This window comes from Lichenostomus cassidix, chromosome Z (genome assembly GCF_008360975.1).
Source record: "Lichenostomus cassidix isolate B80296 chromosome Z, HeHo_3.0, whole genome shotgun sequence".
Classification (NCBI taxonomy): Eukaryota; Metazoa; Chordata; class Aves; order Passeriformes; family Meliphagidae; genus Lichenostomus; species Lichenostomus cassidix.
This window is the reverse complement of record NC_139511.1, coordinates 6402731-6430685: the sequence shown is the minus strand read 5'-3', so window position 1 is coordinate 6430685 and position 27955 is coordinate 6402731. Positions and strand designations below refer to the sequence as shown.

The 27955-nt window shown below is 39.8% G+C and overlaps 1 protein-coding gene and 1 long non-coding RNA gene across 2 annotated transcripts in view; one reads left to right on the top strand and one right to left on the bottom strand.

Annotated features, from left to right (window-relative positions):
* LOC146424317 (uncharacterized) overlaps positions 1-27955 on the bottom strand; it is a 426563-nt gene that overhangs the window by 367855 nt on the left and 30753 nt on the right. The gene's annotated exons all lie outside the window — the stretch shown is intronic.
* Positions 1496-27955, top strand: RHOBTB3 (Rho related BTB domain containing 3). The gene is made up of 12 exons (XM_085041932.1): positions 1496-1967; positions 2136-2352; positions 9798-9990; positions 11793-11944; positions 12769-12880; positions 13714-14082; positions 16381-16493; positions 18069-18180; positions 20853-21026; positions 22213-22379; positions 23552-23648; positions 26261-27955. Coding segments are annotated over exons 1-12 (1824 nt in total). The 5' UTR covers positions 1496-1965; the 3' UTR covers positions 26377-27955.

Genomic DNA, 27955 nt, shown 5'->3' with positions numbered 1-27955 from the left:
TAGCTATACCAGGTCAGGCTCATTAGTGATGTGAAGAGCTTTTCTTCTAAATGTTTCATTTTCAATGGGTAGATCGCTACAAGTGCAAATTTAAGGATTCCAAGATTTCAGTGACCTTTAAAAAGTACACAAATAGTCGAGGTTGCAAAATTTTGAGTGGTCTGTTGACTCACAAAATTAACATCATACACCCAGTGTTTGGACACTACTGAGGCTTTGGATGTGGAGGGTGATGCATCACAGTCGGATGATCATCTGTGAAAAAAAAGCAGTGGTTCCCTGTGAAACTTTTTAAAACTTACCTTAGAAACGTGGAATCTAATTTTTTTGCAGGATGGAATCTAACTTTTTTGCAGGAAGAAACATAAGCACAGCCTCTACTTGTCATTTATCTCTTAGTTTTCTAGAGCAAAGCTAGACTGAAAAGCAAAAGCTGGAATGGGATAAAATGTCTGGAAACAAACATGTTGCTAAATTACCTGCTGTTGTTTAAGGTTTTTTTTTTTTTTTCAGTAGTACCTGTAGTATTTATAATAAAAATACAAATAATTCCTTAGCATTCATTAGCGGATATCAATACTTACATTTTATTTAAATGGTCTTGCCAATCAGTACTATATAAGTCACTTTGGCAGTGACATCAAATGGCAGCTCCTTCATTTACAAACAGTGGAATAGTACTGTTCTTAAAGTATGGATTGTTGCAAGCAAAGCTCTATTCATTATTCTGTTAATAATCGTATCAAGTTGTGTTCTGAAAGAGTTCTTGCCTGTGGGATTAACGGCAGCATGTGTTCACACAACAGAGAGTATTGTTTATCATCTAGTATGCCTAAAGTATTTTTACGCTGTATTTTTATTTTATTATATACAGCGGTATCTGAGAGCAAACATGATATTTTTACAATTGCTTTGGTATCTCTCCTGTGCAACCTACTCTAGGTGACCCTGTGTTGGCAGGGGGCTGGACTAGATGATTTTCAGAGGTCTCTTGCAGCCCAGATGATTGTGTGATTCTGTGATTCTGTGATTCTGTGTTTCTGTGATTCTGTGATTCTGTGTTCGGTTCTGATTTGTGTTTGTTTTAACATAATCCGAGATCATTCTTTTGGAAAACAGTGCTTTAAATCTCACATGAATGCTAAAAAATCGACACAGCATTTAAGAAATTATCAGCCTAATATTAAGAAAATGGATGCTATTTAAATAATAACAAAAATAATAAATAAGGGTTTAAATACATTAACAGAGGAGCTTCACACTGCTCTGTCCTTGCCTGTGACAGTCCCAGGTCTCTCCCCCGGCGCAGACAAGGAGAGCCCTGGTGTGGGGATGTTGGTGCTGCTCTCGGGGGTGCCGCAGAGGCCGAGCGGAGTGGGACCCTCTCCGCTCCAACGCCTCTCCCTGCCCCGCTCACCTGGCCTCACCTGCCCAGCGGCGTCCCTCGCCCTGCCCATCGCGGCTGCGGTGCTGGCTGACGTCAGGATGCGATGGCCGTGACCGCCCGGCCGGACGCTGCCTCGCCTTCCCCCAGCGCGGCGGAGCAGCGCGGCCAGCGGAGCCGGGGCTGCTGCTGCTGCTGCTGATCCTCAACCTCATCCTCCTGCTGCTGATCCTCGGCCTCATCCTCCTGCTGCTGCTGCTGATCCTCAGCCCCATCCTGCTGCCGCCGCTGCCGCAGATCCTACTCCTGCTGCTGCCGCTGCTGCTATTGCCACTGCTGCAGATCCTGCGGCTGCTGCAGCTCCGGCGAGCGGCTGCAGTCAGTCCCTCGCCCGGAGCAGCCAAGTTAGCCAGCCCGGCCACAGACGACGGAATGCGGCAAGAGCCCCGGAGGTCACCGCAGAGAGGCTGAGCGTGGACACAAAGGAATAACAAGCCAAACCCGCTCGGGATTTGCAATGCAAGCAGCCTTTCCAGGTTTCTTTTCCGCTTTGCTCCCACCCTGCTGTTGGATTTGAGATCATGTATGTGTTTTGCTGTTGATTGCAGGAGGGTGTTAAAATCTAGGGAGGGAAGAGGATTCGGAAGGATTAATACGTTAGTTTTGATTTAAGGGGATTTTATTTTCTTTCACCTTATCCCTGCCCTTCATCTTTGTTAACACAATTTTGTCTTTATTATTTTTATTTTAGGTCGGTTAATATTGTGGCTTTTGGAAATGAAAGAGATGGCTTTTCTGAGGACAATCAGCAGCCCAGCCTGATATGGAGCTATCTCGGGAGAAGTGCTCTCGTTTCCCAGATCGACAGCAGCTTGTCTGCCAGTCACGTTGGAAACCCAGTTTTTACTGAGTATCAAGCCTGCGTGTTTGGAAATGTCAGACTGGTGGTACACGACTGTCCTGTCTGGGTAAGCAATCAATCTCAGTCTTTTTAACTGTGCTTAACCATCTGAGCTAGTTTAGTAAAAGGAAAACATAGCCTAAATTTAAATTATTTTCATTGTTGTGGGATTTTGTCAATATTTGAATTGTTACAAACAATAAAAACTTATAAAATGTAACGAGGAAAATGCTGAGAAATCTCAAAGGTGCAACAAAAACTTTCCCATAAACAAGCCCCTGCCAGCCTCCCCTGTAGGAAGGTGGTATTTGCAACTGTGTTGCTTAGTGGAAATTTTTGCGAAAGATAACCCAGAGGTAAACAAGAATGCCTTCTTTGTAGCACTATCATAAGCTTTCTCTCCAAATATTTGTCAACAATAAAATGAAACTTTATTTTTCTGGGGGGAAAAAAAAGGGCAGTAAGATTTCCAGCTCTGAAAAATGACAGATTAAAATATTTGATAGCTTGCAAAATACAGTGTAGGGAGTAATTTTACTTCTCATGCAAAGAATAATCACATCTTAACATTATTGCCTTTTTCTGATGGTAAATAAGAAAAAGTATTTTGGCACTGTAGCAAGTTGTCAGCACTCTTGTTAGTGAGAAAACTTAGTTATGAGTATGAGCAGATCAATGATTATGTAAGAAATTATACTGATAATCTAAATTAAAACATATTTAATGACTACTTAGTAGCCTTAAAAAAACCAAACCCTCAGCTTACCAGCTTTTAGAAATTAAAACAATAATCAGTTTCAGCTCCATAATTCTATCCTCTGGGTGATTTTTGTGCTACTGCAAGGGAAACCTTTTGGGGAATCTGTAGGAACTTAAACAGCGCCATGAAATACACGATCAGAAGCTGGCAATCTTAAAACTAAACAATCCGGTTTCTCTGTCCTTCTGCTCTTGATTTCTTTTTGCCAGCTGCACTTGCAGACACCAGTTCAGAGGGGCTGGGGGATCCTGTTTCTAATCTATGAAGCTGCATGTGACCTGCACGTGCAGTTTGCTGGAGTCACCGGAGCGCAGCAAAGAATAAAATCTCCTGAATACAAATGAAGTCTGTAGGACTTCAAAGGCAGTTTCAGAGGAATGGAGGATGGTAAGGGAGGTGGGGAGGCAGGGGAGATGTAGCTGGAGAAGGGGGAAGGAAGGATGTAAGTTGGAACACAGCTGATGTGCTTCTATATTGTTTTAATTGCATTTGCCCTTCTGCAAAACAAGGTTCTTCAGTTCTGGAGACCTTATAATTTCTGCCCTTCAAAAGTCAGCTTGTTATTCTCTGAGTCATTGCACTTCTGAGGCCTCAGGTTTTTTTCCTTTATCAGCTACAGGAGGCAGGAGATGTATTGCTGAGAATGTTGAGGACAAATTAGCATATTTCTCTTCATGGAAGACATCTCAAATAGCAGTAATGGACTCTGAAGGAGGTTATTTGTTATGCACGAAGCAGTGTCCTTGCTAGGGTAAGGCAGAACAGGACTATTTCCCATAGTCTGGGTGCTTGAGGTTTACGACCTCACAGTGGTTTGTTTGGGGTTGCTCCCCTGCTAGCCTGAGGAAACAGCACAGAACAATTCAAAATGTTGACAGATGTTGCCTCAAGTCATATTCTGCATGGAAAAGGATCCCTGTTGCATGTTGCGAAAACACAGAGGTGTTGGTATGGTGGGCCTTGCAGTATTTCAACCTCTACCATTTGAGCAAAACACAAAGGTGGATGTGCATTTTACCTGGGATTTGTATCTCATCTAGAGTAAATCCATATCATTAAGGTAAGGGAGTCCTAGACATGAGGCTGGCAACTGAGTACGCTGATTGTTGTTGAGTCTCAAAACTCAAGGGTGCCCAGTTGCTCTTTGTCCTCCAGAGCCATGAAACAAAAGCAGTGGAAAAGCAGTGTTGATGTGAGGTTACTGAGAAAAGCTCCACAGTGCATTGGGGAACCCTTTGGTATAGCAGATTGTGGTGCAGTTTAGTTTCCTTGAGTTTCAGTCTGCTGCTGCACCTGTCTGCCAGCCCAGGACACTGCTCAGCCTTTTGAGTCAGCAGGAGGGTCAGCAGTTAGGGCATGCAGCAGTTAGGGCATCTTTGGGAAATCACAAAGATAAATTCATGTTTGCCAACATGCAAACCAGCATGTTTTGAGCAGCTCTCCTTCCCAAGGCAGTTGCAAGGTGCAGGATGGAAATACTAACTTTGGGGACCTTATAACTCACACAGATGTCACGGGGGTGTAGAGACAGTAGTGGAACACCACACTTTTCAGAATCTAGGGGCAAAGTGTCAGAGTTTCCAAGGACAGGTTGCTCTCTGCCATTCTCTGGGTGTGCCATTATGGCTTGCTGTGTCTGGCACTGCTGCAGCAGAGCTGAGTGCTGTATGCAGGGGGAATGCACAGTGCATCAACATCCTTGTAAACCAGGTGGCTACAAAACATTTTCCCAAAAAATGCAGACCTAGGATGAGAGAAAACACAAAGAACGAGGGAAAACATGTGCTAACATCTCTGCTGAATATTGTGGTTTTAATAGCTCATCAGTTGCTAATGCATGCTCAAGCTGTTCTATCGTAAGGCATATTGAACAATAATGTACCAATTTTTCTAATTTTGGAGGGGTAAACCTCTGTATAGAGCTAGTAACTTAAAAGGAGCATTTGCAAGATTAATTTTAACATTTGCTTTGAGAAAGGCTGCTTTAATTAACACTTTATATTAGGTTTGACCATCTTCAGGAGTGAGGTGCCATTTTATTGACTTGCATGTACTTTGCAATTTCACTTCACACTGAATTTTTTTATATTTCTGCAGAAAAATTGTAGTCACAGTTTTTAATATCTGATGACAAGTGAACCTTCTCAAGTCCAGAATTAAGCATAGAATAGAAGATGTTATTAACATTTTGATTAATTTAATTACAGTGTTGGCAAAATAAAAACTTCTTTGTGAGTGTTCTCTACTTGTGGTAACTCTTGTTCTCCTCTCTCTTAATTGAGTAATACCCTAAGGATAAGGAGAGTGTTTGTGACCTAGCCTGGGGATCTTGCTATCCTTTTAAACTTTTTCTACTATGAGCCACTTGGTTTTGGCTGGTTTTTGTGGCTTTTGTTTGGTTGTTTTGCTTATTTTTCCCCCACGGGAAACAATACCTCCAGAATTATTTTTGCTTTCTCCTATTTTATATAAAGTGCTCAGTTTCTAGAGAATTACTGACATCATCGAGTCCAGAAATGTTACAAGAGGGGAAAATAGAGCAGCTGGGTAGTGAAGATTTCCTTGTTCTTGTACTTGTGGAGGGGTGGATGCTCAAAGCCTTGCATGGAGCTGCAGATCTCCATGGGGCTCAATAGTACTCATATATATTAACTGCAACTTAAATACATTAACTGCAATTTTGAAGAGGTGTTCTGTGATTTTTTTTTCTAATTCTCCCTGGCATCAATCTCATTCCCTGGGTATTTTGGTATTTTTTCTGTCTGCTTGGTTTTTTTTTATTTACTGCACCAACAGGAGTAGTCCCTGGAACACTGTGAGCTTTCCTATGTCATATGGATAGCTAAGCTATCCATAGCATAGTTGTCTGGCTTTTTCCTCTTTACCATAATTCTTGTGCTCCTTCTGCTGCCAAGGCTGGCCAACCATTATTATGTCTAAAGGTAAAGGAATCTGATCTACTTTTAGATTTTATTTACTGTTTTTAGAAATCTAGTCAAGTTACTGCTTCAATACAAACTGACAGCTTGTAACTTTCCATTTTTCAGTATGTCATCCTTTCTCATTTTTAAGCTTGAATGCCTGAAGTAGCAATTTACAAGAAAAGATCATATCCTGGTAAATTGTTTTCCCTACTGTGTTCCTTATTTGCGTTTTTAAAAAAATATTATTAAATTACTTTATGAGAGGATGACACAGGACAATGAAAGCCTTCTTTGTTTCGTGGGGTGGAAGTTTAGGGGGATTTCTGAAGGAGATACTTCCATCTGTGCTGCAGATTACTTATCTGAGTTCAGGGGACTAGTAAGTTATGGAGAGTACACCCATAAAATTTGCCCTGCTGGAGACGTGATAAGAATTTACAGAGGAACCTTGAAAAAAACCAGGGAATGTGTACTCTGCTATGTGGTGTGGAGAGCATCAGTGTGGAGAAGGCATTGTTAGTGGAGACAGGGTCTGTAAATGGATCCTAGAGAGGGATAACTCTCTGATATTCCCAATGCAGCTCTCTTGGATCCTGGGGAAATCCCAGGGGAACAGTCCCTCAGGGTGGCCAGGCACACTGGTTCCCAGGAAGAGAGGCTGGCATTGCTGCTGCCTCAGATCAAGGGCTGGGCTGGCTGGACATAGGGACTCTTACGAGCAGCTTTCAGAAAGAGCGTGGGCATTGCAAGGGCACTTGTGTGAGGAATTTCACTGCCATTCCAAAAAGGCATTCATAAATCATTTTTAACAAAGCAAGTATTGTTGTCTTGAGAGATCACATGACTTTGTAGGAAAATCATATCTTCAATGCCTCTGAAGGCTTTATTTTCAACATTGAATCATGAGAAGTACAATTTACTAATGGCAAGAATATGTTATGAAACACTTAGAATGAAGGCATGCAAGGAAAGAATGAAACTTTTTCCTAATATATCTTGAGTGGAACAGCATCAGAAATACAATTATAATTAATTATAATTCATAAGGTCATATTAAAATAACGTTAGCTGTGCAGTTACTTCTCCCTTTTGCCAACAGCTGACCTGGGAAATGGAGCAGGAAGCACGATGAGGGGTAGTGGTTACACAAATTTCATAGATGGAACCTGAAATTAGGTTATTCCTGAATCTGAGCTGCTGTTCATCATCTGAAGAAATTCCCTCTGTTGCATGAAAATTTCTCTAAAAGTTATAATGAAGGATGTTCCAGATGTTCTGCCTCAGGGATGCCTTTTGCAAATAACCAATTGTTGTCCAAGATATTTTTGGAGGATTTTTCCAGCACATGAGATTTAGCTCCGTTGTACACTGGAGTGAGTGAAAAAAAATATACAAACATATCACTGCATGAAAAAAACCCCAACATTAATTTCTATGAGAAGTTTCCATAAGCATTTTCTATTACTCATGCTTAAAGCTGTGGCAGAGTTATCGTGCATTTGTGCACCTGTGCATTTTGCTTATCATACCACTGGTTTTCTCCAAGCTTGTAGAGATGGGTAGGTGCAAACCTGGTCTTGGCTTGAAGGCAGTCAGCTGGAGGGAAATTGCAAAGGAGCAGATATGCTTTCTGTCTGCCAACAGAACAGAAGAGAACAGAACAGAACAGAACAGAGCAGAACAGATAAATATTCTTTGTTATTTTTTTGTTTGTAGTGTATTTTTCCCTTAAACCATTTTTGTGTTAAATGTATTCTATTAAAAATTCTCCAATGAGATCTTCATCGGCTAAAATGTATTAGAGCCATCCCCTGAAAATTCTCAATTTTTGTCTGCCTGTGTCTCAGGTTCTCCAAATATCCAACCAGATGGTTGTGTCAAAGCATTGTGTCTGGTAGTCTTACTGTTAGAGGTGCAAGGTGCATTTATGTGTAGATGTTATATTCTTGGGCCTAAATGATTGTGTTAAATGCTAGTTGAGACTCTCCCTAGCCTGGGATTATAATAGTCGCTAACTGATTTGTCTCAAAAAAACTAAATATCAAGAGCAGTGCACTTGACCTGCTCTCTTGTTAGCATGATTAATCATGTGAGAGCTATTCCTGATAAACTGTTAATTGTGGTTTATTTATTGTAGAACAAAAGCTTCAATTACAGAGATCAATGGGAATGCCTGCTATAATTTATTTCCTGACTTATTTCTTTTAAAGGGCAAAACATGAATTGGGAATGATGTGCACTGACAGGTTTTGCTGACTTGGACTTCCATGAAGGTCATGCTGCTTCTTGTACCTAAGAACATTGCAGTTACCTCACCAGATTTCAAACAATTAGCCTTTTGAAGTGATCAAAAATATTTATGTTGGCAATACAAGCCACATCACTTGTTGATATTACTAATCTTTTATGTATTTCACTCCCATTCGTAATGCCCTTATTTCTGTGACTTGCTCTTCAAAATTCACATTGATCCTCCCAACCCAATCTTTGAGTCCTTCCATTTTGTCATTTCCCCTGTGCTCATTTATTCCTGTTCTCCACATTGCCTTTATTTCATCGTTGCTAATTTCCATTTTTTTGTCCTCAAGAACCCAAGTTCTTCTAGTTTTGCATCATGCTATGCAGGGCTGCTATGGAATCATAGAATCACAGAATGGTTTGGGTTGAAAGGGACCTTAGAAATAATTTCATTCCAACCCTCTTGCCATGGGCATGGACACCTTCCACTATTACAGGTTGCTCCAAGCCCTGTCCAACTTGGCCTTAGACACTTCCAAGGATGGGGCAGCCACAGCTTCTTGGGGCAAACTATGCCAGTGCCTCACCATTCTCTGAGTAAAAAAATGCCTTCCTTATGTCCAGTTTAAATCTACCCTCTCTTAGTTTAAAACCATTGCCCCTTTTCCTATCACAACAGGCCCTGCCAAAAAGTTTGTCTCCATCTTTCTCATAAGTCTACAAAGTCTTTAAGTCTACAAAGGGAAAAAAGTCTTTCTGTTTTAAGAAGTGGTAGTATTTTGGGTTATCAGAGTTGTTTTTCAGTTCTCTGGACCAGTTCCACATCTCTCTCAAGGGTTTTCAATTCAGCATACATTCAAAGCTGAGGTTTCCCCTAGTGTTTATGAGCTGCCTTCAGGTGAAGCAGAAATTGTGGAATCATAGTTCCATGACAAATACACAAGTAATAATTGTGTATTGCATGAAGATACAGCACAGTTGTAAATTAACAGAATATCAAACAATTTTAGAGGTTAGATTCTCAGCACAGAGTGACAAAAGAGTGAATGTGAAGCTGAAAAAGAAAGCTTAGGTATGTGATTGAAGTCCTTATCCTGAAGATGTTAACACCTGTTAAGCTATGTGGAAGCTTTTGTGAAGCAGACAAAAATCACATGAAATTTATTGAATTTGTATTTAACAGTTCATAGGTACATAGGACAGTTCTGTGTAACCCTTACCCTAATATGGTGTGATTAACAATGTTTTTGTATGAATTGCTGAAAACCTCTGAAGATGCTTTTATTTCCTAAATGAAACAATTTTTAAGTTGAGTAATTAAACCAGCAGTTTCTTCCTGATAAGAATATTCCCAGATAAACCCTATTTTTAATTCTTCTTGCAGAATTTCTGACTTCATGCAAGGCATTTATGATTTCTTATAACAAACAAATTGCTCTCCAAACAAAGAATTCTGCTCATTGTTACATGTCTTCAAATAAGATTTCATCAGAGAAAATTACTTCTATAAAGTTTTGTATTAAGAATATTGAATATTGAATATTTTTCTTTGTAGACAGTAAATTCTTGATCATTGTCTTTTCTTTTTAGGATATATTTGACAGTGACTGGTACACCTCCTCCAGGCTCATTGGAGGAGCTGATATTATTGTGATTAAATACTCTGTCAATGACAAGACTTCATTTCAAGAACTAAAGGACAGCTATGTGCCAATGGTAAAAAAAGCATTAAACCACTGCTCAGTTCCAGTAATAATTTCTGCCATTGGTGCAAGAAAAAACGGTAAGTATCCAGCCTCCTGTAACAACAGACAAAATCTCATTTGGAAGTTGGCTATAGTGTAATTCCAGTAGAAGCTGGCTGTTTTTCCAAGTTGCTAACAGAAACAATTCGTCTGTCAGGATGACAGTAATATGCACTTGTATTTTGGCTCTGTAGACTGATGTATTGGCAAGAACATTGTGCTTAATTAACCCGCATGATGAAAGGCAACCTATCCTTCTTTGACCTCTGCAACGACTCTTCTTGTGGAGCTATCACACATGGGGATTAAATCCAGTGATTTGGATAAAGTAGTATACATTTGGGTATAAAGTATCTCTAGTGTATGAGATTAAAATTATATCCAGCAGTCTGCAAACACTGGAGTGGTTGGGAAAAGCCTTGAAATTCTCTGGGATTTTTTTTCCTAAAGCAATGAATGCAAACCACAAGCCTGGCTTGTCTTTTGCCTTATGAGTTGACTAAAGCAAATGTTTCTGAGCACCCCTTCTTTTAACAAGTAAGAAACATGATGGGTGTATGTGTAAACATTTATTTTATAATGTACATAGAAATATTCATCCATTTTAAGTGCATTCTCTTGGATGGAATGCTCAGTTTTGCCAAGGTCTACTTATGGATTTTTTCTCTCCATGACTGATGAAGGACAAATAAAGAGCTCCCTAACAGTTAAATATCTGTTTTCTCCCATTTAGTAATTCACAGCTCATGACCAAAATTTTTTATACTCTGATTTATGTAGGAGTAATAAATCTCCTATTCTAAAAGCAAGGTCTTGGTAAACTGTTTGCCTTCCCCAAGCCTTTTCTTACACTTTATTTTTAAGCTCAGGATAGCACCAAACTGAGTGATTCCTCTACTGTTTTTTTTTTTTCTTTTCCACATATATTTTTCCTGTCTACCTCCCTAGATAATGTGGTCAATGGAGACATCAGACTGGACCTCTGGGTTTGCCCTGGGACTTGTCAGAGCAAACTGCTGTGCACACACAGAACCCTTTTGTTTCTAGGAGGTATTTGTGAACACAGCAGTTTGCTCACACAGATTACTAAGATCTTAATCCTCTGTAGTGGTAAATGGTGCTGCCAAAACAAATGATTTTAAAAAAAAAGAAAAAGCTGTTTTATTACATGTTATCCATAGGTCTAGGCAGAGGACATCAACATGGAGCCTGCACAGCACATTTGAAAGCACATCCATGGCTGGCAGGTTCTTACTGACATTAAGCAAAGCTGACCCAGTGTTGCTGAAAGATTTTTAACAGTTAACAGGCATAATCTTAAAAATACTTACATTATACTTTTAAAAATGTATGTAAAACATGTGGTATTGGATCAGATTGTGAATGTGTACATATCCAACACAGGTTGCTCTGGAGTGGAAATTTTTCCCTTTCATCACTGTTGGTGGCTCCTGCATGGACAGACCACAATAATTCAACAGGTTTAAGGGTGACATTAATGAATGATAACACCTACAGGCTAGTACAAGACCTGGTTAAGCAAAGGTAGTGAGCCAAAGTCAAACCTTGCTTCTGGAAATTTGGCTGGACTTCTACATCTTAACAAAACCAAAAAAGTAACGCTAATGTAATGTATATTGAGCTTTGCACAGTAGCTAGTATTTCGAACTGATTAATAAGTTGTTTCTTTTCTGTAATTACAACTTTCTCACTCTAAAATTACTCTGCTTTCATTTCCCTCTTTGTTCTATTCTAACTAAGATATCTTTACAGTTATTTAGGAATCTAAGTTCTGTGTCATTTGGCCAAAATGTTTTTCTTTCATCACTCTTTACCCCAGGAGTGCCTTGCACTTGTCCCTTGTGCACTTCAGACAGGAGGAGCTGTGTCACGACCTCTGAGGGAGTTCAGCTTGCAAAGGAACTTGGAGCCACTTACCTCGAACTGCACACTCTTAATGACTTCTACATACAGAAATACTTTGGAGGAGTGGTGAGTGAGAATCTGCTGGGCTGAAGCAGGGTGGAACATGCAGGAGGTGCATGATTGATATGAAGGCTTCAGAGAGCCAGGGGAGGCTCACCATAGGTGCTTCCACCAAGTACAAGTTCCTACCAATGCAAGATTTAGGTTAGATATCAGAAAGAAATTCTTCTCTGTGAGGGTGGTCAGACACTGGAACAGAATGGCCAGGAAATCTGTGGGTGTCCCATCCTTGGAAGTGTTCTTGATTGGTCTGGACAGGGGCTTGGAGCAACCTGGGGTAGTGGAAGGTGTCCCTGACCATGGCAGGGGGATTGGAAGTCAGTGATGATCTTCTAGCTACTTTCCAAGCCAAACCAACCTAGGATTCTAGGATTCTATGATGCTGTCTGGATTGGCAGTACCAAGGTTGCTCTGGTTTTAACTAGGAAGGTTTAGGAAAGCCCTATGACACAATGCGTTAAGTTTTCCACTTGTATTCCTGTCCTTTTATCTTGCTTGATGACACCCAGCTGAACAAGGCCACTTCACAAGATACAATTAACATTTACAGATGTTGGTAAATTGCATATGGTTGTGTCTGTCATTTCTAGGAAGATTAAATACACAAGAATTAACCAGAATTATTTGAATTAATAGTCTTTTAAATTGTGCTAATTCCATTTAAATGTGGTAGCTTCTGGTAAAGGAGTGTTGGGACTCTCCTGGATGACTGGCAGTAGTTTCAGTAGCTTTAGAGCTGCATACAGAACCTGTTTATACTCCTTAGTTTGATGTCTAGGTTGTTATTAAATAACAAGGGGTTTTTTTTTAAAATTAATTTCTTGTCTTAGCTGGAATATTTTATGATCCAAAGTTTGAATCAGAAGTCATCTGAAAAAATGAAGAAAAGGAAAAAGACACAGAAGTGCCATCGAGTCCAACCACCTCAGCTTGAACAGCCAGGTGCTCACTGATGTCTGGTGTCTAAAATCATTCCTTATGTGTGTCACTTTCTTTGCTCAATTAATATTTTCCCTAAATTTTTTGCTAACAATTGTTACCATGAATTGTGCAATCTATTGGCAGCTATTCTGGTGAGGTTGCGATTGTTGCTAACCCATTGTTAGCTATTCTGTTTATTCATCTTTTTTAATTAACTTGGGGAGAATTGGATGACAATACATAACATTGCAATGGATTTCTGGTTTATTTTGGGTAAAACTACTAGGAGTGTTTTTCTGGTGGGCTTGACGAGATAATGAAACCATGAATTAATAAAAGCTTTACATAGAAGCTTTGCAGGCAGATTACAAACGAAAGTTGTTAGAGCATGACTCCTACAGTATCATCACATAATATTTTTGTTTGCTGCAGATGTATCGAGGGAGAGAAGTATGCACCTGCACAGGATTTCTGAGAATCTGATGCATTTATTCAGTGAAATAATTACTGACAAGTAGTTACCTATAAATTTGTAGTTGTCTCTTTCACATATTCTAGAAATTTGCTCAAGACTTCTTAGATTTGTGATACACAGTCAAGGTTTCCTTATCGTGTAACTTCCTAAAGCGGGTTCTGAAAGGACAGATACTTACTACTAAACTAAGTTTTCTTAATTTTTTTATTTTACTATACTAAGTATTTCCATTTTTAGAGGGTTTTACTAAAGACATTTAAACGGCATATAAGAAATTTTCTCATTGAATACTTCTTTTAAAAATTGCCCTTTGTTTGATAAGGTCAGTTGTGCTGTGGTTAGCACTTGCCTAAGTTTTACAGCCTGACTGCTTTTGCAGAGAAAATGCCAATCCTGAAGGGCGAAGCCTCGCACTACAACGCAGATCTGCACAACCTGCTCTGCTGCTGCCAGTGTGCAGATGTAGCCTTCTACCCTGAGGACCTCAGCACAGCGGTGGAGGCTCACAAGATCATCCTGTGCTCTGTCAGCCACCTCTTCATGCTGCTGTTCGGGGTGAAGAGCCCATCTGATGCCCACGACGCCTCCCTGGTGCAACTGGCGCAGAGTCTCTTCGTGGTGGAGGAGGGAGATCCCTTCCCTTCATCTCCCCGTGGTGTCCCACCCTGTGTCCCACCTGTCAGGGTGGTGGTGAAGGATTCTGTCTTCTGCTCTTGTCTCCCAGACATCCTCCACTTCATTTATTCAGGTACTTGCTGGGATCCTATTTTCTCATGAAAGAGTGTGTGCATCACTCTAAGGAACACGGCTTTACTCTTGTGAGATGATGTTTCACCTTGTTTCCATACCTATTTTGTCCCTTGTGATTTTTATGGACAAAGGAAAAAGACCATCACCTAGACTTAACAAATATTAAATTAGTTGTCATTCCAGATCAAATGAGCCTAAATTAAATTAGTCTGTAAGCTAACATCAATAACATTCAAAACCTTTGCAAAAAAAATTGGAATTTGAGTCAATTTCAGATCCTAGGCTTCTAAAATATTGTAAATGGTTGCATGTTCGAAACCCAAGGACAAGAGTGCAGAGGTAATTAAGGAAACTCAAGTAATTTTTCTTCTCAGTATGGTGCTGTTGAAGAAACTACAGCAATAAACGTTTGGAATATGGGGACCTCTGATGTGTTGCATGAGTTTTGGTACCAGTTTGTGGTATCAAACCAGCTGTGGTAGCATAATAGGCTGTGATCTCACCTACCTAATGCCAGCTATTAAAATGGCACAGATATTTTTTTAACTTTGCATATGTTTCTTAGAAATCCTCAGCTGAAAGAGTGCTTTTGGTTTTTTTTCTGGAAGTTGCCAATACCTCTTTGCTCTTTAGAAAACATTTTTCAACCTGTCAGAGATTCTTTCAGCTTTCACTTGGAGTTTGTGCATCAAAGTCATCCTTTTCTGTTCTTTGCAAAACAATGTCAAAAATAAAGAACAGATGAAGAAGCTTTTCACCGTGAATGAATTTTTATTTAATCTTATTTATTTGATACATGAATAGAAATTAAAACTGGAATTTCAGCAGATGATGGATAAATACACTACTTTTAATTCATAGAGTAATTTGTGTTGGAAAACACCTCTAAGATTGTCAACTCCTACCACTAACACGTTGCTGCCAAGCCCATCACTTAAACCATATTCCCCAGGTGCCATATCTTTGAAATCCATCCAGTGGAGATGCCCCCACTGCCTTGGGCACCTTGCTCCAGTGCTTGACAACCCTTTAGCTGAAGAAATTTTCCTGATATCCAATCCAAACCTCTCCTGGTGCAACTTGAGCCTGTTTCCTCTTGTCCTATCACTTGATAACTGGGAGAAGAGACTGACCCTTAGCTGGCTACAACCTCCTTCCAGGGAGCTGAAGAGAGCAATGAGGTCACCCCTGAGCCTCCTTTCCGCCAGTCTAAACATCTTTGTAAACATCTTCATCTGTTACCATTTGCAACTTGTGTCTGCTGCCTTGTATGCACAAATTTTACTTTTTTACTTTCCTTTATGTCAACCAAGGAGCTGTGAGTCTGTGCAGTTGCAGGCAGAGTTCTGCTTTAGGTCACAGCTCTCACCCTGAGGGGCATTGCCAAAGTCATTGTGCCTTTTGGTGCCTCTGAGAGATGGCCATTTCTTTTGAAGACACTTGAGGTACAGCCTAAGAAGAGAACAAATCGTGGTTTTCAGTTTTTCAGGACCATGACATGATGCCCATGAGGTTGTAAACACTAGTGTGGTATAGATGAGAGCTGATTGAGCTGAGGATGCTGTGTGCTGTGAGTGATGATTCAGCCTTTCTGTAGTGGAACATCTTCAGGGCTGTGATGAGCTGGGCTTGTCCCTGAGCTTGGTCTATTTCTGTCTCCTTCTTGTCCTGGGTTAGAGCTGGAAGTTACCACAAAGCCCCATGGTGCCTCTGAGACTTACTCCAGCAAAGTGCATGGAGATAAATTATCTTTGGTTTAACACTCTTCACTTTTCCAAGAAAGCTATTGAGACACCTCAGTGAACTTCATGGCTTTGACTGCAAAAACAAGAACAGAAATTCCACTGCAAACCGTGCTGCTTTTAGCTCCAGGGACTCAGAATGTAACTGTGCATGAAGTTTTTCTTGTTCAGACACTACAGAACAGTGTTGCCAGCAGTATGGGTAGAAGCTAAAGAACTTCCACAAATATTGAAACATTGAAGATTTTTTTTTCTGAATGTCTACCTGCAATATGCAGTGACTGAACTGGGAGGAATTCAGAAACTGAGTTTTAAAGGAAGGGAGATGCTCCAGTCTGTTGGTACTTGGTTGCAGTCTATAATAAAGCACCATGGAAGTTTCAATGTGCAAAAATTGCATCTTGCCTTTCCTAAAAGCAAAGATCTGGCTGATTTATGTATAAAGCCCCTACCATTTCTGCAGGATCTCTTTGGTGTTGATGTCATCTTTTCTCTGTCTGCTGAGGCCTGTGCCTTGCTGATTTATAATCTGTCTCCCCCTGGTCTTGTGACAGGTGCTTTCCAGTGGGAACGATTAGAAGAGGACATAAAAAAGAAGTTGAAGGATCTGGAAAAAACAGAGCACGTGCTTGAGAGAGTTAAATGCATCCTGAAAACTCCAGGGAAGGTACACCTTAACTCCCTTGGGGTCACCGTTAGTTACTTAAGTTCTTGAGAAATTGTTTTGTAGGCAAGGTTTCCTTGTCAGTCTTTGTTTTAAAGTCACTTTTTCTTACACAGCCTGTACTTTTTCATGTTTTCAGTGGGTTGTTTGGAGGCACGTTAATGGAGACCATGATGGAGATCCTGATGTAATGTGTAGAATTAATGTGATTGGTAAAAATCACACAGGCAGGTATTTTAAAAGGATTACTCGTACTCACAGCTTTGAACATTGTCTGGCAATATGATTATGTGTTGCTAATTCCCATGTAATAGAGGCTGCCAAGGAAAGATTTGCTCCTGAACAAATGCCAAAAAGTTGGGCTTCTGCAGTAGGTCCAGAGGGGTGGTTTCTCACGTAAATATTGTGATGTGGAAAGCTCTCTGAAACTCAGTGTATCTAATTCAGTAGGCATCTTCACAGAAAAATGTAACTTGCATCACATTGTTAATAAAAAGTTACAATGTAGAATTAGTTTTAATATAGAATTAGTTATAACAGACATTTCCTGGTGAAGCTTATGCATTCCCTGATAATATAGAACTTGCTCTAAGCATTTCTGTTGATTTAAAGGACAAAATCTCTTGGATTCTCTTGAAATAATGCCATATAAAGATAAAAAGGTTAGTGAGCTGTTTCAAGCTTCTGACTGCTCTGTTTCAGGCTTGCCAGCTCTTAGTTTCCAGAGTTACAACATTTATAGAATTGGACTTGGAGAGATCTGAAGACTTATAAGATAACAAGCCTGAGCTGTTGTTTTTTAAATATTTTTATGCCTTCAGGGTACTCTTATTTCACATCTAAATTTTTTTGAAGGCCAAAAAAGGGAATTGTGATTTTTCTTAGTAGAACTAAAAATTAATAAATCAAATATTTTAACCATCAATTCAATCTCTTCTGGATTTCACTTGTCACAATACAACAACATGATTTTGATGTTGTTCCTTTTGGCAGCTTTCGATTCCACTCTTAAGATAAGAAAACCAAAACTGAAAACTAACTGGGAGTACTGGGTTTTGGAGGGTCTTGACACGACAAGATTATTTTAAGAGGAGTCTGTGCTCTATCCTGTGAGATCCCCCTGCCTCTGTGGAGGCAATTCTAGGGCAATACAAAGAAACACAGAACTTTCGGATGCCCTGCCTCTGTACAAATCATTGTGCTGGGGGGTCGGTGTGTGTCCCACCCCTGCTCCCCCCAGAGCTCTCAAACCTCCTTTTGCTGCAGCATGTAATCTGAACAGGGAAGTTATGAAGAAGTGTGGGCTCCAGAAATCCATGATGAAGCACAGCCTGCCTGGTGGGGCTGGAGAGGGGAGGTTTGTCAAAGCTCAAGGATACCAAGGTGAGAGCTGAGGTGTGACTGGGAAACAAGAGACCCCTCAGAGCTGCTGCACTGTAAGGAGTAAGAAATTAGAAGACAAAAGGAATGCACATGTGAGAGGCTGTTGTTTAGTTTCTTGTATAAATGATGTCCCATAATCTTTAGTTCTGTGGGCAGCTACACATGACAGCACTTTATTACCAATTTATTTTTCAGCTGAACACCGCAAAGGACTGCAGATCTCACCAGATAAAACAGCTTTATAATACTTCTCTCAGGCTCTTCTTTAACACACCTGTCCTGGCTGATGTCATCTTCAAAATACAAGGTGCGGTACCTCTGCTCCCTTTGCCACCAGCCTTTATCCTTTTTCCCCTCTTCGGGAGCATGGGACAGGGAAGTGACCATGTTCCATGGCTACAAACCCAAGGAAATGTGAATGGCTTGCTATCAATGTGGGAAGAAGGGAAAGCTTGTCCCTGTGGATGGTCCGCAGCAGTGTCCGCTCTCAGCATGGTTTATCTGGGCTGAGCCTATAGAAATTCCCTCTGCCTGGCAGATTGTGCCTCCTTGATTGACATTATTTTTTGTTCTATTTTATTCTATTTTGGTGTATTCAATTCTGTTTTGCCTTCTTTCATTTTGCTTTACTTTGGTTTATTTTATTTTATTTTAATTTAATTTAATTTTTTAATTTTATTTTTATTTTATTTTGTTTTATCTCACTCCTGTTCTCAGCTGCAAAGAACACATTCAAGGGCTCTGCCCAGCATCACACCTTGGAGAAGCAGGAATGCCACATCTATGCTTGTTGCCCTCAGTGAAAAACCCAGAGTTGATGGCTATTGACTCCTGGCCAACATCCCCTTGTCTGTCTCAGGCAGGTGCTTCCTGTGGCAGTGCCTTTCTTGGCCCTCCAGAAGGTGACAGGACTGGCTTTGCTGTCCTTGCCACCAGGGTTTGGTGACCTGCAGCTCTGGTGCCACCTACATCCACCACGTTTTACTGCCCAATGTGCTGCAGGGTCTTGGTTGAATTTTGTTCTGGAAATTAAATGTGTTCATCCTTACAATGAAAGATGTGGTGGGAGAAACATGTTGCGTGCTTTTGTGACAGTAAAAATGAGATGGCTTTTAATAGCTAATATTTCTCAATTTGTCCATAGTCACCCTTTATACAGAAATGGCCTTCTAGAACTAGATAGTTGTTTAAATATTTTTGGATGTGAGTCTCAGGGCCAAATATGAAGCATTAACTCCTCAAGCATAAACATACAAGGACAAGCAGACTCTTTCTAGATGTTCTGTTTAATATGCAGGGAAAAAAAATTCACAAAAATATCTTTGAAAATAAGAGGGAAATACTAATGTTGAGCTCAATGGCGTGAACAATTGACCTCAGTGTCCCACTCCTGAGAGAGGCTTTGTGGGAAGCTGATGAAACCAGAACACTATATTTTACAGAAAAAAAAAAAAAAACCAAATCCCTGAATGGGTTGACAAGTATTTTTAAAAAGCGTGCTTATCCACTAACGAAATGTGAACTGTTTTCCCTAGTACTTCATACATCTTCTGAATTTTTTTTCTAATTCATCAATCACAATATTAAAATTAAATAACTACTAAGAAAAACTGAAGGCTTTAGTCTTGATCAGACAAATAAATTTGTACTTTTTGAGCAATTCCTTGGATACTGAGCATTGCTTTGCACTTTCTAGATTACAGAACTACAGGAGCCAGGAACACATTAAGTCTGTGTAAAGACACAGAACGTGACTGAATTTCTTAATTAGTTGGTAAATAACCATTCACAAGCACATACAGAAGTTCATGTGTATTTTACATCACAGCAGCATCATGTACTGCTCATGTTACCATCACAAATATGTAACACTATTGACAAGGGTTCTCTCCATATAGATACATATATATATATATATATATATATATATATATATTCTCACACACATACATTTTGTATGCAGCTTAGACATTTTGGAAATAGAAGTATAGGGAAGTAGAAATAGAGCAAAAGACAAAAAGTGCCAGAAGACTTCAAAGAATTACTCAGGTGTCAACGTTGTGGTTAAAGACATCATTAAAACAGCAACTTCTTTGAAAGTATATAGAGTATATTTCTTTTGCACTTCAGTTGATCTGTTTATTATCATTTTGATAAAAACAGTTCCACCCAACTCTAAATGCTCATTTTGGCTTTAGTTGCTGTCCTGACTGGCACTAACTTGGCACTTCATTGCACACAGAACTGGATTGCTCAGTCCAGCTAGACTCTGCAGCCTGAAAGGGCTTTACCACCCAGGGCTGTCACCCTCTCAAGGTCTCCCAAATGCCGTAGCAAAGCAAAGAATTCACTTGCAAACAATACAAAATCAATAAATTTCTGCAAAAAATCATCAGTGTTATTTCCACAAGCCGACCATTTAGAAAGTTCACTTCGGCACAATATTTAATCTGGTTAAATTTATAGTTACTTACTGGATTTAATGGAATTTCATCTGGAATAATTTGCTTTTCTCTGCTTTGTGTGTTTATTCTGGTACAAATATTAATTACCAGTAGGGTTACTGGTGAACACAAATGACTCATGATAGAATCATTCAGGGTGGAAAAGACCCCTAAAATAATCAAGTTCAACTATTAACCATTTGTATAACAATTCGTAGCACTGCATATTTATGCAGTGGGCTGGGGGTTCAGGTGCTGTGAACTGATTCATTCTATTTTGTCTGTTTTCTGTTGGTTTAGTCTACTTCCTTTTGGTTTAATTAATTTTTGACCTTTTTTTTTTTGCTTTATTTTACTATTCATTATTCATCTTAAATGGTATGCAGTGAGTGTGTTGTTAGTTATCGTTAATTTTCAACACTTCAATCATGTTCAGCAGAGTGAAGACCTTCCAAGAAGACATGAGCTTTAAAATGGAAGTCTTTCTGTGTTATATAAAGTCATGGTATATTTATTTTTATATTACACCCTGCAGGTGCCACTGTACCAGCCCACAGGGCAGTTCTGGTGGCTCGCTGTGAGGTTATGGCAGCTATGTTCAATGGAAATTATCTAGAAGCAAACAGCATTCTGGTTCCAGTGCACGGCGTTTCCAAAGACACTTTCCTCTCATTCCTAGAGTACCTTTACACTGACTCCTGCTGCCCAGGTAAGAAAATTGTAAAATACCATTCTCTATCTGTGACTCATTTTCCACAGTGGGGCATTGATGGAGTCATGTAGCAGCATTTATTTAACTGAAAAATGCCAATATTTGAATGCACAATATCTTGAGAAACAGAACTTGTCTGTATTGTGCAACAAAAAAAGAAATCAGTCTTATTCAAGTAAAATCAGCTATAGGTAGAACAATCATTACTAATAAATTTATGTATTTGCTTTGTTTTTACATAACAGGACTGAAAATGGTTGAAATTTCTTTTCTGATCCTTTATAATATTTGGAGTTTTCTTTCTACATCACAATAATACTACCTCATAGTCTTGATTCTGTGATTTATTTGAAAGTTGTCATTTCTTGAACTTGTACATAGTTTAATATAAACAAGGTTAATTGCAAGAACACCTTATTTATATGCATGGTTATCTCGTTGGTATGAAAGACTAAAAAAAAGTATGTCAATTGGAGTGTTTGGCAAGAAAAACTGAGCTAAAATATTCTTTGTGTCTCAACCTTTATCATTTTTTATTAGAAGAAAATCTGGATATTAAATATTAAATATAATTTAAATGCAGCTAATTTTCCCTTGACATAATGAATGGATGATGAAGTGATATGTATTATCACTTTTTTTTTTCTTTTGAAATAATTTTTCTACCTTATTCTTAGATTTCCCATATTTCCCTTTTCACTCCACCTAACATTTCCCTGTGTGTCTGTTTAAACATGCAACCACCATGTTATGTTATAGGAAAAAAAAAAAAAAAGGTTGCTCTTTTTTGTCTTTGGCCTTTTGGCTATATTGTCTTGTATGAGAAAAGTGCTTTTTTGAAAGAGAACTTAGAAAGTTAAATCCTCTGATTAATCACCACTTACATTAAATAGATCCATAGCATTTGGCTTGACATCTTCAAGATCCAGGTTATTGACAGCAATTCTTTACACCTATCTGCCAAAAAGTTCTAAACACATTTCTCTTCCTAATTGAATAACTTATCTGGAAAAATAAGGTGATGCAGCAAACATAAAATCATAATGAAAAATAAAACAAGGTGATCACAGTAGTCTGATTTTGTGCTTGTTATTAGGTATTTAAAAGATGACTTGGTGAAAAGTAGCTTTGATCATCTTGTCAAAAAAGGTAAAATACATGTAACTTATATCTTGTTTTTCAGCCAGTATTCTCCAAGCGATGTCTCTGCTGATCTGTGCAGAGATGTACCAAGTAATGAGACTCCAGCATATCTGTGAGCTTTACATCATCACGCAGCTTCAGAGCATGCCTAGCAGGGAACTGGCATCCACAAGCCTCAGTATTGTTAGCTTGCTCAAGAAAGCTAAGGTATGCGTTGTATATATCAAACAGGAATATATATGCTGACACTAATTAGTTGTTTAATTGTTAAGGTTTTTAAGATCTTAACAGCAATTTCTGTTCCCAAGGAAAAATGTTGATATACAATCTGTTTATTAGGGATAACTGGTGGCACAAGGCTGGCTGGAATAAGTCCTTCAGCCTTTAATTGCAGAATATGCAGTCACGGAATCACAGAATTGACTCTACCGCTGTACGCAGGCCAGCCCATTCCAGAGCTTGGCAACGCTTGCTGTGAAGAAATTTTTCCTACTATTCAAGCTAAACCTCCCTGGCACAACATTTCCTCTTGTCCTGTCACTTGTTATCTGGGAACAGAGACAGATCCCCACCTGTCCACAGCCTCCTTTCAGGGAGTTGTAAAGAGTGATAAGGTCCCGCTGAGCCTCGGTTTTCTCCCAGATAAAAAAATTCACCTCCTTCAGCTGCTGCACACAAAATTTGGGCTCAAGACCCTCTAGTCACAGAGCACATGATCTGAATTTCCTTCACCACGGGCACACTGCAGTAATTCAGCTTAATTGCAGCTTCTGCCAGAAAATATGTGTTTTAGGCAAGTAAAGATGCACTCCTTCCTTTCTTAGTCAAAAAATAAAATTATGTGATATGCAGATGACAAAGGAGCTCTACCTGGATAGGATATAGAGAGAAATCTATAAAAACATGAAAAGGGAAGATTAGAGGCTGAAAAAAAGAGAGACAATAAAGACAGAGCTGGAAAAGAAGAGGAAAATATAAACTGGATTGCAAGATATTACCTTAATCAAATAGGATTTTCTGCAGAAAGAGGAAATCACAAAACCAACATGCCATATTGTTTCCCTTCACTTTTGTGAAGCTCTGTCTCTGCACAGAAGAGAAAATTTCCAAGATTCATGACTCCTCAGGAGTTTTCCCCACCTCTGGAAGAGGGACTTCTGTAATTTGCTCTCAGGTGTCCACCAGTTTACATTATTATTTACATATTATAATTATATAATAAATTACTTTTGCTTCATTATCTTCCACAGTCAAAACCTTATTTAGTAAATTGTTATATTTACTGTGGAAACATGAAATATTTTGACATGTGAGATGTGGTTGTGTTTTATACATGATAGCATTAAGTGGGTCTTTCTGTGTTTCCTTTCTTCTCACAGTTTCATAATTCCGATTGCCTTTCAACTTGGCTTCTTCATTTTATTGCCACTAACTACCTCATCTTCAGTCAGAAGCCTGAATTTCAAGAACTTTCAGGTATTTGTCCATTTGTTTTGAAGCAACAAATATTTTTCTGTTCTGCTGAGACTAAATGTGGTGTTCTGGACAACACCACTTTTGCATGAGAAGATGATTAGACTTTCCTTAGGATATTCCAGCAGGATGTTTCACCACCCTCCTGTGGGACCAGCACACAACATGACACAGCCAGCACTGCATCACTATTTTTTTGGTTCCTATTTGGATAGCCAGGTTCCCACCCATAACTGAATTTGCTGGAACAGGCTGGCCATTGTATGTCAACCTCTTCATGTTATCCTGATAATTTAAATCAAGGTAAAGGGTCTTTTTTGGTACCTCTTCTTCAAGTGCTGGGGTTTTCCATGAAGAAAATAGAACTGTTACAGCACTCTCCAGCAGATCTCATAAAATGAAACAACTATTGTCCATTTGAGTAAATAAACCCAGCTTCTTCCAGGGAACTGATATTTCCAAGTTTTATATTTGCTTCCTGATATGTCACTAGAAAGTTTTGCTCATTGCCTTTGTGATTTTTTCCTCATCCTGATGATGGGTGCATCTCTGTGACCTGGGAGCAACTCTGTGGCCCTTGCCACCTTATCACCTTGAGGTTGAGGGGAGGAACACAGCAGCAGGCAGTGACTCTCCCAAAGGCTTTCCAAAACCTGAGATCTTCACAGAAGCACAGAATCAGCTGAGTAGGAAGAGCACAGCAGGATCGCTGAGTGCAACTCCTGTCCCTGCAGAGAATCACCCCCAAGAGTCACACAATGAGAGTACTGTCTTAAAAGTTCATGAATTCTGTCAAGCTGATGCTGTGACCACTGCCCTGGGGAGCCTGTTCCAGTGTCCAAACACCCATGGGGAGAAGAACCTTTTTCCAATACATCCTAAACCTCCTCCAATACAACTTCAGGCCATTGCCTGGGTCCTGTCACTAGTTACCCAGAGAAAACATCAATGTCTGCCCCTCCTCTTCCCCTCTGCCCCTCCTCTTCCCCTCATGAGGAAGTTGAAGACCCCAAAGATGTCTCCCCTCAGTCTCCTCCCCTCCAGGCTGAAGTGCCCTCAGCTGCTCCTTCTGTGGCTTCTCCTCAAGGCCCTTCACTGCCCTCCTTTGGACACTTTCTAATAGTTTAATATCATTCTTATACTGTAGCTCCCCAAACTACCCCCAGCACTCTAGGTGAGGCTGCCCCAGTGCCGAGCAGAGTAGGACAATCCCCTCCCTTGCCCAGCTGGCAACTCTGCCCCTGATGCTCCCAGGACAGGGATGTCCCTCCTGGCTCCAGGGCACTGCTGACTCATGTCCAACTTGCTATTGACCAGGACCTCCAGATGCCTTTGCAGGGCACTGACCCCCAGCATCTCATTCCTCATTCTGACCATATATCCAGGGCTGCTCTGTTCCAGGGGCAGAGTCTGGCACTTTCCCTTTTTGAACTTCCTATGGTTGGGGATCACTCAAGTCTTCTAATTCATCAATGACTCTCTGCAGGGCCTCCCTGCCCTTGAGGGAGTCAACAGCTCCTCCTCAGTTTTGCATCATCTGCAAACTTGTTCAGCATCCCTTCTAGTCCTCCATCCAGGTCATTTACGAAGATGTTGAAGAGCACAGGGCCATGGATGGAGCCCAACAAAACCCCACCAGTGACAGGTCACCAGTGTGATGTCACCCCAGTCACTACAACCCTTGGTGACCAACATGTGATCCAGTTGCTCACCCATCACAGGATGTGTTTATCCAGATGTGTGCTTGCCATTTTGTCCAGGAGGGTCCTGTGAGAGAAAATATCGAAAGCTTTACTGAAATCCAAAAGCATTACATCAACCTGCTTTCCTTGATCAATGATATGGGTTACCTTGTCATAGAGGAAGTCAGATTTGAGTGGAAGGACATTCCCCTGGAGAATGAAGCCCTCTCTTGTGCCCAGTGTGGGTGCAGTTTTCCTGCCCTCAGGTTCCCCAAGCTATGGACCTCTGTCCTATACCTTGGTCTGAGCCCCTCAAAAGAGCAAGAACCATGGCTGCAGGCTGACTATATTGGGAGTTAAGGGGATAAAAATACATCTTTCTGCAAAAGCAGAGGGGATTCATCTAAATAATATGGGTAACAGACTCTGCTATATGACTTTGTCAGTGATAAAAATCACATGCAATAGGAGATTAATATCTTACTGAATTCTTAGTTGCACTCCTCACCTTGCTTTTTGTACTGATCTTAAGGCAAGCTACTGGCATGGGAATTGACATATATTGTGTTTGCTTTGTATTGCTGCAGCGTAGAAAAATCCTTGCATACTATGTATTGATATCGTCTAGGGATAAAGAATGTTCATCTTTGGGAATATGTCTCTGTTCTCCTTAATGAGTATTGTATTATATAGTATTTATTTTTTAAAAAACCAACTTGTATATTACTAACTTAATAACAAGGAAACATGTGGTAGCTCTTACATCTGTGCCATAGCAGACCTCAATGTAAAATGGGTAGCACTCATCTTTGCCTTTGTAGTTGTATTTATATCTCTAATGTTTTTTAATCTATTTTAAAAGACATTTTGCAGCCTGTACACGTGTGCTTTATGTCTTCTTGTTACATTTAATTCCTTTATTTCTTTGTCTAGTGGAAGAGCGCAATTTTGTAGAGATGCACCGATGGCCTTCAAACTTGTACCTGAAGCAGCTTGCTGAATACAGGAACTATATCCACTCTCAGAAATGCCACTGCACAGTAATGTAAGGAGACTGAATACACACAAAGTGCATCTCAACTGCAAAATTTCAGATTGGGGATTGTATAGAATGTAAAAACCATGTCAAGGGTGAAGCCTGATGCTGACCTCCTCTGGAACTTACAGACATCCTTTGTTTTGCTAACAAATCACTCTAATTTTTACCTTGAAGTATTGAGAAATGTATGTTGAAGATTTATTTTAAGCACAAGGACTTCATATTCCTTAATATGTAATGGGGATTAAATGTAGTACAGGACAGTGCCATGACTGGCCTCTGTTCCCTCTTCTAATTTCTTTATTGTTTATTTTTTTTGTTTTTCATGGTTATTTGTGGCTGCTAAACTGAATCTGTTGAAAAGAGACTGATTTTGTAAATCTGTGTGTAATAGAAGCATAGGAGCACAGTAGCAGTGCAGGGAAGCTGAGAAGCCAAGTTATAAGTTCTTATATTTCAGAACACAAAAATTTTCTGCAGCAATATAGTTAGTTAGTTCGTTAGTTAGCAAAATTGTTAGTTCACAATATAAAGGATAGGCTTAATAAGCATTTTAGTTACTATTAAATTAATACTTCAGATAAAGCCTTTAGTCCTGTTACAAGCCTATGAGTAGATATTTTAATTCCAGAGGAATTAAAAACGCGTCACTGTATTCTATGGCGCCTCCCAAATATCTAAGAGACAACATAATTTTTCCTGTGAGTAGGAGAAGAAAGCCTGTTTTAAACATCTTCAAAACAACTTTGTTAGTGAAGTCATATTGTATTTGACCCCATGAGGAATAAAGAGAGGGAGAACTACATACGCTCAGACCACATCCATATGGTACTGATGGACAGGAAAGAAAGGCAGATAGGTCAACAGCCTTCTGTGGGGTTTGAGCAGAAAAACTCACTAGCAGAAATTACTTTTTTTGGGAAAAGTATTTACTGTAGGTCCATCAATAGCTGGCAGCATAAATGTTACATGTGCTGGTCATGCAGGAGGTAACCCTCACAGGTTTGCCAGCGCTGCCAGGGATATTGGCTTTTGTGGTGGGACTCCAGGCTCTCTAGAGGGGATTCAGATCAAGTTTAGTTATCATCATGAGCTCATAAGCTACATGGTGTGAGACAAACACAGCTGTGGATGCTTTCTGAGAAAGCATCAGAAAAACCCAGAATATTATGACTGGCATGGTCCTTGCAGATGGTGTTGAGCATTTTCTTGGCCAAATTAACTTGTCATGCTGCTTATCTGTGTGTACATAGCATGTGCTAATGCCAAAACAAGCCCAGCCTTTACCTGAGGATAGGTGCTTTTCTAGAAGCGAAATCTAATCAAGGAACTAAACACATCTTTATAATTCTTGTACTTTCAAGTCTGCTTTTTCATCTGCCTTTGTAATTTGGTATGTAGCTTGAGACTCTGACATTTCCTCAAAGTCCACCACATCAAATGTACCCGGAAACTGCACTTGTGAGAAGAAGGTGGGAAAGCAAATTGCAAGAGCTGATTTTTTTTAAGCTGTAAAGATTGTTTTATTTTTCAGTACAGTTTTATAGGTAAATTTTTCTTTTCAAATTCCATTTCTAGATTCTAAAAAT